This window comes from Gekko japonicus, unplaced genomic scaffold (assembly GCF_001447785.1).
Source record: "Gekko japonicus isolate JY-2015 unplaced genomic scaffold, Gekko_japonicus_V1.1 scaffold206, whole genome shotgun sequence".
Taxonomy (NCBI): domain Eukaryota; kingdom Metazoa; phylum Chordata; class Lepidosauria; order Squamata; family Gekkonidae; genus Gekko; species Gekko japonicus.
Genome location: NW_015160842.1, coordinates 396559 through 408073, shown reverse-complemented (window position 1 = coordinate 408073; position 11515 = coordinate 396559). Strand labels below are relative to the sequence as shown.

The 11515-nt window shown below is 41.8% G+C and overlaps 1 protein-coding gene across 1 annotated transcript in view; it reads left to right on the top strand.

Annotated features, from left to right (window-relative positions):
• TBCA (tubulin folding cofactor A) overlaps nt 1-4265 on the top strand; it is a 69225-nt gene extending 64960 nt beyond the window's left edge. The window contains exon 4 of the mRNA XM_015419558.1: nt 3714-4265. Coding sequence (XP_015275044.1) covers nt 3714-3794 — 81 coding nt within the window. The 3' untranslated portion in view covers nt 3795-4265. The remainder of the gene's footprint in view (nt 1-3713) is intronic.
• Nucleotides 4266-11515: the final 7250 nt, after the last annotated feature.

The following is an 11515-nucleotide window of genomic DNA, read 5'->3' as shown; positions in this document are numbered from 1 at the left end:
GAGAAGGCTCTGCATCCATTTGATGACTTAGGAGCTCTACCGTTTCGATGTCGGAGTAAGGACGCTCCGTTTGGTGGACAGGGGAGTTCAAAACATGGATGGCCGGTATCAGTGGAGGGACTTGGGGCTCCGATATCGATACTGCTGTTGGAGCAGGAGGCACTTTAGGGGCATCACCCAGTGCAGAAACCGCTTCCATCCCTTCTTCGCCGCCTTCAGGGGCTTGGAGGTGCCCTTCTTAGCGGACTTGTGATCCTTACTTGCCTTAGCCTTCTTTTTGACTGGCGTGGAAGCGGACGATTGTGTCTTCGATGTCAGGAGCTTCGGCGTCGGGCGGTCAACATCGGAGGCAGGCTCGGTGCCGGAGATGTCGATGTAGACAGTCTCTCCTCCACCACTGAGCCAGGAGCAAGGGCCGATTCAAGCAGCACCACTTTAAGGCGCGCAGCACGTTTTTTCCTCGTTTGGTTGGAGAAACGTGCACACTGGCGACAGGGCTCTGGCTGGTGAGACTCCGAGGCAAAAAATGCAGAGGGTATGGCGGTCGGGAGGAGCAAGTTTGCTACCGCAATCCCTGCACCTATTAAAAAATCCCCACTTCTTCTCCATAAAAGAAAAGAAGATGAGGGAACGTTTTGGGGGGTGGGTAGCCCGAAGGCCTGAGGTAAACTTCCCTCAACAGAAAGGAAAACAAAAAAATTTTTTTTTAACTGTTTTTGAAGAAGAAACAAATGAAAAATAAAGTAAGAGAAGTTTGGAAATAATTCCTAAGAGCTGTGAGGTGAGTTAACAGCGAACCGATCAGACCGACAGAGAAGAGGTCTACTCAACGTGGCGGTAAGAAAGGAACTGGCGGGATGTCCGCGCCCACCCCTCTGGGCATGTGCGGTGGGGTTCCTGCGCATGCCTGAGGGACTGGGCGCAAAAATCCGTTAAAAGAGCTTGCTACAGCAACGATTGATCCAGCGCGTGCGCACTAGATCCCATGGGTGTGAAGCATAGAGACCACATCGAAGATCCTTAGTCACCCAGTTAGCCTGCTATTCTCTGCTAAAGCCCAGCAAGTGATCTGTTTGTAGTAAGTTATTGGTCAAATGAAATGACTAAACTAGAACTCCCCAATAGCAACTTAGGTAGTTCTGCTGACAGATGTTTGTGCCATAGAGGATGTTGCACATTTCATTTCTGTCATATGTCCATGTAAATGAATATGGCTTGGGTGAATTCTTACTTACAGAACATATATGAGCTACGAATCAGGAAGCGCCTTGTTCAAATTTCATCCCAGCTTCTTATATGTGCAGCATTGTTGCAATAATAATGAATTCCTATACAGAGTTGCTACGTAAGGATTACAGTAGAGGTATGTGAAGTGCCTTGAATACTTTAAAGCACTTTACAAATCCTAGGTAGTATTATGTCTAAAATCTGCTCTGTGCTGCTTGCAAGTATTAGTATCCCCATATTATAGATACTGTGCTGATGGAGAGAAGCTAAGTGAGTTCATGATGACAGATTAGATTCTTGCTGCAGTTGCTGCATATTGGATTTCCTGTATCCAGTGGTAAGCATCACACTGGATTGGCCTAATACACATTTAGACCACATCTAGATATGGAGCCAAGCATGGTATAGACTGGTGCTCCGATGGACATTGCATGATGTTGAGGACAGGCAATGTTCCATATATCTGTTTCCTTCACTGAAAAAATCTGTGAATTTGCCAGCTCTGTCCCTTTCATTTAAATGAAGGGTGGGTTTTTAATCACAACTCAGGTAAGGTTACAGCCCAAATTCAGCACTAGTTTTCCACTGTGGCATAGTCATGTTAATCAGTTGCACCAAAAACCAAATGGGAGTTCTGTAGTACCTTAAAGATTAACAGGTTTATTGAAGCTGAAGATTCTGTGGGCCACAGCTCACTATGTCAAACACATGAAATGAATTCAGTCAGCAGAATATATACACAACAGAGGGAAAAGAATTGTGAATAAGGCAGCATTATAGATAGCCATGAAATGTAATCCTTTGACACTTCTGTACAAAACTCCAAAGGATACAAAATGAGCATAGTGATCGTTGTCAGCTGTAATTCCTGTCAGCAATTTAACCTAGTCTTTATTTTAAGTAACTGAATACCTATAGTGGCTAAGAAAGGAGTCAGCTTTGTTTAACTTCTGGTTAATATACTTATACTACCACTGTTATGTGATGTGAAGTTCTGATTTTTGATCATGCGATACTGTATTCCATGATTTGCACAAATGCAGCAACAATCTGAAGTACGTTTCAGGGTAACTATATGTTAACAGGTTACCCAACCTGACTTTGTTGGTCGCACATCAGAAACAAGTTCCCTGCTGTGAACTAAATTCCGAAGCATGCTTTTGTCTCCTCCCATGCCATTTTCCTGACCAAAACAGCACTGGAGATGCTATTTGCCCTGTTGGGAGCACTTCGTGGACTGCTTTGCATCAGTAGAATAGTCTAGGGGGGAGGCAGAAGCTCCTTCTCTTTATGTGCAGTAATCCGAATGCAAATTGGGGGCCCCACATACTTGGAAAATTGAATTCCCAGCAGGCAAACTGTAGCTGACATGTGAATGATGAACTGAAAGTCAGGGTGGGGGATCCAGACACCACCCACGAGAATCATGTAACATGGAGTTTGGCCCTTAGAGGCACAGGATACAGTTAATTATTACTAGCCTTGTGAAAAATGCAGAAGTGTTGTGAAACAATGTGCTGAACACTAGCTTTCTTCAGTATTTTGTGTTCAGTATTCAGCACTGTTAGCTCTATAGAGCTATAAGAACCAGACAGCCTAAGCCTCCACCACTAGCCAGATGACACAAGAGCTGTTGGAAACTTTGGCTTGTCTCCTGGCCATACCACAAACATAATCAGAACTGCCAGCTGTTCTGGGTGACTGTAACCAAGTTTGCTTATTTGAGAAGGTTTTTTTAAAGAGGACTATAAGAGGAAGGCTCCATTTCTTCTTTTTTGTAGCCACAAAACTGTAAGTGTAAGGTGCACAATAAATTAATAATAGGGTGAAATATAGATTGTGCACACTTTCCTAGAACATGCACACCACATTTCTTCTATAGTCTGCTTTGTTTCAGTTCTTCAGATGTTTTGCCCATCGTTTCCATGGGTTGCAAGCATAACTAACTGGTAATTGGCACAATTTTGTAGTTCAAATTTTTTAAATAAGTTTCTCCCTTTCTACTTTAGCATAGTTTTAAAAGAAGCTTTATTTTCTTGATGTATTTAACTAAAAATAGAATTTCATTTCTTAACTTTAGTTTCTGTTTTGTAAAACTAGTTGTGAATATGCTGTGCTTGCACTCTTTTAATAAGAGAAATTGTAGGCATAATTATAGATTCCACACCTTCATTTATCATGCATTATTCATACACTAAGGGCTGATTTTAATATTAACGGCTTATATAGGGGGGGAAATTCCCTTAATGGATAAAAATTAGTGAAGGCTGTTTCAAAAGCCTGGTATCTGCAACTGAAGGGGGAAAGTCTAATTACTTCAGACAGTAAATATAGTGCCCCCTTCCCCCCCCCAAGATTCAGTCTTTACTGGATGGTTGTTTTGCATACAGTAATTTTAAAAGCAGTGTGTATGGGGGGGTAGGGTTCAAATAGTGAAAGTCTTGTTTTGTGTTCAGGTAAAGTATGTTGGGTTTTTCTCATTTCAGGAAAATGAAAAAGATTTGGAAGAAGCTGAAGAATATAAAGAAGCACGTTCTGTACTGGAGTCAGTAAAATTAGTAGCCTAAATTTATTTTTCACTTCTTCATTTATGCCTTGGTATTGGGTCCATTGCCACACTCTGCTAACGTTTGGCCACTGCTGTATTACTTCAAATAGTAGTGTTAAAAATAATGACTTGCTAAAATGATCTGTTACACACTGGCTTGAAGATTTGTTGAATAAATGATGTTATGTGCTTGTCCGTTTTGTGTACTGGTATTACACCTCTACTTGACAGATTTTGAGTGTTTACATCTTTGATCTGAAGCCTGTTTGCCTGACTAGGAGTGGAATCATCACATCCATTTGGTTTATTAAACTTTTCAAGAGTTGTTTAGGAAGCATTGAGCCAGTCCTCACATGCCTACTCCCAGAAACATCGTAAATGTATTGCATAATATGAGGTATGGGGCTTATTGTGCATATGTATGCCTGGTTCTATTTGAACTGGAAGAATTGTAGACATGCATTCATGCTAAATAAATAAATAAATATTACAGCAGTGAAAGGCTGATGGCTTCTCCGTTTGAAAGCTTGATTTTGACTCAAAAAACATTTGTTTCATGATGAGAGCTTCTCTTCAAACTTGAACCTCTTTTCTGATTGCAGGGTAGCATTCAGTTAAATCAACTGGTAATAATTACTTAAATGCTTTCATTGCATTGGTACACATAGTACAGGGTCTGTTTCTTTTGACTAGCAGCTTTCTGTAGGGATTTCTAGGCAGTGAGGCACAAAGTGCCTGTGTAATTGATCCGTGAATGAGCCATCATAGGTTAATCACAAACAATAGAATTTTTGCATCACCTGATGTTAGCTCAAGCGTAGTGCTTTGCAGTGAAAGCAACCTTAGACAGTCAGTTTGGTAATCAAGTGATAAGAACACTGGGTTGGATCTAAGGATTCCCTTCCACTAAGTAAGAAGTCATGCTCTGATCATCTGCCTTCCTGCTGTGGAGTCTTTTCCTGTGTAGATGCAGACATTTAGAATAGCGTGCCAGAAGCTGTAAACAGGCAGTATGTTGTCCATTACAGGCAGTATGTTGTCCATTACTTGCAAAAAAAACTTTTTCAAAGGGTAACTATTCTGTCTAGTGATGGTTATCATCTTAAGCTGAAGCTGCTTTGCAGGTGTCCAGTTTGGGTGGGAATTAGGGATGGGTTTTATTTTTTATATACATGTAGTTTTGACTGGACTGTTTTCATTAGTCACCTTTAGCAGGACAAAGGGCTTCATAGAATGAGTGCTTAGAGAATCTTAACAATGAAGCTGAGTGCTTAGAGAATTTAAGCAATGCTTTGCCTGCTGAACATCTGGAAACTAAGACCACAGTTTGGATTCTGAACTTTTACTGTAAGCTATAGCATGGTGATTGAACCAAGTGACTAACTTCATGAATAAGTGATTAAAAGTGTTGCAGTGTATCCTAATGCCCCCTAATAGAAGTTCTTTCTTGAGGTCTCCAATTAAAAACAAGCGGGGGCATCTTGTTTTCTGCACCATTATTTCCTCTTAAAAAGTAAAGGTAAAGGTTCCCTTGCTCGAAAGCCAGTCAAATCTGACTCTAGGGTTGAGGTGCTCATCTCCGTTTCAAAGCCGAAGAGCCAGCGCTGTCCGAAGACGTTTCCGTGGTCATGTGGCCGGCATGACTAAACACCAAGGCGCACGGAACGCTGTTACCTCCCCACCAAAGTGGTACCTATTTATCTACTTGCAATTTCTTGCTTTCGAACTGCTAGGTTGGCAGGAGCTGGAACTAGAGACGGAAGCTCACTCCGTCATGCAGAACACTTGGGTCTCGAACTGCTGAACTACTGACCTTCCACAGCCTGCAGTTCAGCGTCTTAACCACTTAAGCCACCGCAGCTCCTTTCCTCTTACCCTTCCCTATAAAACTCGATAGCCTCTCCCCTTTTCCAGCTTCTTTCCCTCCTTCTCACTGAAAGCCTCTTTCTAGAAAAACTCAGTGGGGTATAATGCTGTAGAGTCCACCCTCCAAAGAAGCCATTTTGTCCAGATGAACTGATATGTCTGCTGGAGATCAGGTGTAATTCCAGGGGATCTCCAGACCCACCTGAAGGTTGGCAGCCCTAGGTTAGCCTGAGACTGTGTGACTGGCCCAAGGTCACCCAGTTACCATGGCAGAGTGGGGATTTGTACCTGGGTCTCCCAGATCCTAGTCTGAAACTCTAACCACTATTGAACAGCAGCAAGCAGCTGGGCCTGGGTAAGTTATATTTATCTGTCCTTGGCCCCAGTCTCTGGATTTAAGTATTGACAGATGAGGCCATGTTGAGAATTATTGGAGCGTCACATTATTCTTGTTCAGTCACAGGAAAATGGGAGATTTCAGAAGAGGTGAATGTAATATTTCCTTTCCAGTTCTCAGGAAATCTTCCATGTCCACTGCTATATAGTAATAGAACATTCAAATTTTGGGCTACTCCAAAAACCACTTTAAACATACCATGGGAATGCTGTTTAGAAAACCTCTGGGCTAGCTGTCAGTCCTTCTTGACTTGCTGACTGTATTGGAGAGGGTGAAGGAGGTTTCTTGTATGTGTCATGGAAACCCTCCCCTTCACAAATTAAAGATTGTTCTATCTTTATGGTCTGGATACTATACTTCTATTGATACAGCCCAAAATTGCATTTGCCTTTTTAGCAACTGCATCACACTGCTGACTCATGTTCAGTGTATGGTCTACTAAGACCCCTAGATCCCTTTCGCACATAGTACTGCCAAGACAAGTCTCCCCCGACCTATAATTATGCATTTGATTATTCCTACCTAATTGCAGAACTTTACATTTTTTAGTGTTACAGAGAATACATTTATGTTGTAAGGTTACATGCTATAAATAATAGGTGGTCCTACTGTGGGCTCAGACATATATTGGACAATGTGAAACATGAAAAGCACCCTGAGGAAAAAGGAGTAACGTTTCTTCAAGGCTCTTCCTAGCAGTAGGGATCCGTCTGCACATACTTTACAGCCTTGTGAACATTACGGTCATTTGGTTGGTGTAGGTTTTGGCAATCAGAAGTCTAAGGATGTCAGATGCCAAGAGTTCACCACAAAGTGTTGAGCTGTAAGTAGGTAAAGATAAATCTATAAGTAGGTAAATCTACAAAACATCCCCCCCCCCGAGCACTAGGTGTTAAGAGGACTGCCACAGATGCAGATCACAAAGGGGAAAAAGAACCATATTGAACTATGTTAATTCAACATCTCTAACCATCACTGAGCATCTGACTTTATTGCTGGTTCTTGCAACAGATGTTTTATTTTCCTCTTATCTGAAATGCACTGAAACAATAGTTTTCAAAATGCTCCACTGTCATTAGCTGTACTAATGATAACACAGACAGAGGAATCTTGGTCTTCTCCAACCATTCCAGTTGCTTAAAGTTACCATGGCAGAGTGGGGATTTGTACCTGGGTCTCCCAGATCCTAGTCTGAAACTCTAACCACTATTGAACAGCAGCAAGCAGCTGGGCCTGGGTAAGTTATATTTATCTGTCCTTGGCCCCAGTCTCTGGATTTAAGTATTGACAGATGAGGCCATGTTGAGAATTATTGGAGCGTCACATTATTCTTGTTCAGTCACAGGAAAATGGGAGATTTCAGAAGAGGTGAATGTAATATTTCCTTTCCAGTTCTCAGGAAATCTTCCATGTCCACTGCTATATAGTAATAGAACATTCAAATTTTGGGCTACTCCAAAAACCACTTTAAACATACCATGGGAATGCTGTTTAGAAAACCTCTGGGCTAGCTGTCAGTCCTTCTTGACTTGCTGACTGTATTGGAGAGGGTGAAGGAGGTTTCTTGTATGTGTCATGGAAACCCTCCCCTTCACAAATTAAAGATTGTTCTATCTTTCTTTATGATCTGGATACTATACTTCTATTGATACAGCCCAAAATTGCATTTGCCTTTTTAGCAACTGCATCACACTGCTGACTCATGTTCAGTGTATGGTCTACTAAGACCCCTAGATCCCTTTCGCACATAGTACTGCCAAGACAAGTCTCCCCCGACCTATAATTATGCATTTGATTTTTCCTACCTAATTGCAGAACTTTACATTTCTTAGTGTTACAGAGAATACATTTATGTTGTAAGGTTACATGCTATAAATAATAGGTGGTCCTACTGTGGGCTCAGACATATATTGGACAATGTGAAACATGAAAAGCACCCTGAGGAAAAAGGAGTAACGTTTCTTCAAGGCTCTTCCTAGCAGTAGGGATCCGTCTGCACATACTTTACAGCCTTGTGAACATTACGGTCATTTGGTTGGTGTAGGTTTTGGCAATCAGAAGTCTAAGGATGTCAGATGCCAAGAGTTCACCACAAAGTGTTGAGCTGTAAGTAGGTAAAGATAAATCTATAAGTAGGTAAATCTACAAAACATCCCCCCCCCCGAGCACTAGGTGTTAAGAGGACTGCCACAGATGCAGATCACAAAGGGGAAAAAGAACCATATTGAACTATGTTAATTCAACATTTCTAACCATCACTGAGCATCTGACTTTATTGCTGGTTCTTGCAACAGATGTTTTATTTTCCTCTTATCTGAAATGCACTGAAACAATAGTTTTCAAAATGCTCCACTGTCATTAGCTGTACTAATGATAACACAGACAGAGGAATCTTGGTCTTCTCCAACCATTCCAGTTGCTTAACATGCTCAACTAGGCGCAAGGCCCGTTGCGGGAAGACAGGCAACGAGCCCTAGAGAGAGGCCACCAGAGGACCCCCCCACGCACTGGCACAGGAGAGCATGGTGGCTCCCCAGCGGCCAGGCTTGCACCTCCCCCCACTGCGCGCTGGAGGCAGTGCCTGCCAAAGGCAGCAGGCCTCGCCCGTCTACAGTGCCGTGCGCCAGTGGTGGCGATGGTGGGCCAAGCCGGCCAGGCTGGCTCCTTCCCCGCCCTCCTGCCCACTCAAGGGCCCGGCATGCCAAGGTGGCCAGCCTCACCCATCTCCCCACTGGCCGAGGGACGGCCGCTCGCTGCCTGTTCCAGCTGCACGTGTGCCAAGCCGGCTAGGCTCGTCCCTCCCCCCTCAGCCAATGGCGTGCCAGTTGCCCCAAGTGGTGGCCGGCAGGCCAATGGCTGAGGGAGCGCATTTCCTCTTGCCACCCCATAGGCCGGTGGCCACCTCAAAATGCTTTTATATAATAGGAGAGATTACAACATTTGCAGATTTTATCTTGTTTACCAGCACTAGATGCTTTATAAATGTTACTTTTGTGTAAAATAGTCTTTCCAATATTACAGGTTAATAATAATTTGTCCCTTCATGTTTGTGTGTGAGTGTGAGAGAGAAAGTTAACAGGTAATACTGTTTCATGGTTGCAAACTTTAATAATGATTATGTAAAGCAAAGTGTTTTACTGAGACCCAAATTATTCTGCAGGTATATTTTAAAAAATTGTTTCTTTTGCTCATAGTTGGGTAAGAACTACCATCAGGAGTCACATGATAAGGATTTCACTAGCTAGACAATTAGAAATACAGGGCTGAGATTTCATATTAAAATTGTTATCTATCTTTACAATACATATGTATATATGCAGTTATCACTATATGTGCGTGCATGTATATGTAACATACAGACACTGAACTAAAGCTTTTCAGATGTATGTAAAAAAAGGTTGCCTCAAGTGTGTGGTGATTTTTTTTTAATTAACCTATCTTGCTAGCTGTTGGGATAGCAAAGCTTTAGGAATTAGGTGAGGCACATTGTAATTAAAACACTGTAAAAAGCTAGAAAGCACAGGTATTCCCAGATACCATTATCTAGGCTGTTATTTCCTGCCACCTCTGGTCACTGTGGGGTGGGAAGGCCATGCTTATTCCTAGCTTTGCCAGAAATAACTGTATTAATGTTGTGTGCAGTGACCCTTTTAATTCTCCAGCACATGCAGCCAGCAAGCGACTGTCCATAGCTGAAATGCTGCATGAAACAGTCTTAACTTACATGGGCTTTTATTGTAGGCAAAATGCAATCCCTCAGGGCTTGATCTTTTCTTTTCTTGATAAATAGGAAGAAAGTCCCTTTTGACATTCACACGAATATCATTTATTGAAAGATACCACGCACAAGTGTGCCCATTCAATATTTAAATGCTAAAGTTTATCAGTATCATTTATTCCCTTCTGTTTTTAAACAGAAGCAGTTATAAGAATTCATTCTTGTCTTTGAGCACTACATAGGATTTTGGCTCAATTATTGGTGCTATTGCTTACTTTTTGATCAATCCTTAGGATAAACAAGACAATCTCAATTTGGAATGTTGCATCCAGGGTGCTGGAAAGAACTGCTTAGTAGCCTTTAAAACGGCTCTCAATAGAAACACCTTTCAGCATGCTCATAGTAATGCTGCTTCAAAAACTATGTTGATTAAGAAACCATGTATTTTATTGACTGGCTTTCCTTTCTGTAGTGCAGTTGATAATGCCTCTGCCAGGAAAAAAGTAGCAACCTTTTTGTTCTGGGGTTATGAGATCTGGGGTTCAAATCCTGCCTAGGCAAGACAGATGGTTGACATTTTTATTCCACTATTCTTCTAAGGAGTGATGCTGATGTACGTGGTTCTCTCTCTCCTCACAACAACCCTGTGAGGTAGGATGGTCAATTTAAAAAGATTTCAAGTAGCAGATGTTAGAATAGACCTTTCTCTGCCCAAGGTCCTGGATGTCTACTGCCAGTGAGATATGACAGTACCATGTTAGACTAAGGGTCTGGCCAGATTGCTTGAGGCAGCAGTGGTCAGAATGATACACCTTCACCGCAAAATAAAATTTGTGAAGGTGGGTAAGGGCAGGAGGTGACAATGCCAGTTGCTCCTTGGGTCTTTTCTTGAAATTTTTTTCAGATGGAACTTTTTAATGTGTTTGCCATACCAAGGTCATACTATTTCTGGTGAAATGCATCAGGAAGTCTTGCTAAACATTGGTGGTCCCCATGGATGGGGAAGGAAGCAATGATTTTTTAAAAAGCATTTTTAGTTTTCAATAGGGGTTGGCTTTAAAGAAAAGACTCAGATATATTCATGATAAAGTGGATCCAAAAAAGAAGTCAGTGCATTTTAAGAGCAACTAACTGGTCCCCTCCTCACATGGAGTCCATAACAAAAACAGTAAAAATATAGAGGGGGCGGGGGGAAATGAGATACTGAAATACACAACTCAGATTTCCAAAGTTTAGTTACATTGAATTCTTTAAACAATGAGCAGGAGGCAAACGGGGGGAAATGAGATACTGAAATACACAACTCAGATTTCCAAAGTTTAGTTACATTGAATTCTTTAAACAATGAGCAGGAGGCAAACAGGGCAAAATAATAGCGGGGTGGTGGTGGAAGAGCAGGATGACAGTAAGATGCATAAACATATACTAACCCACCTTATTAATGTTATGCCTGGTGCTATCAAAGGGAGAGGTAAAAAGAGAAAGGAAAAAGTTAGTGCCAAATTAGTGTGTTGAATCTCAAAGGGATTTTAGGACTGCACGTTTTACAGGGACATATTTTAATTACAAGCTTGGAACAGGGCCAGTAGACTTAATTTCCATTTATGTATATAATATTGAAAATGGTCAGGCCTATCAGCTATATAAAGTTCATTTTGTTGCAAATGCGTGGTCAACTGCATTTCACAACTGGTATGGTTTTCAAGATCTACTACACAGAGTGTTACAGGTGGGTGGGAACTTTCAGTTTACAATTTGG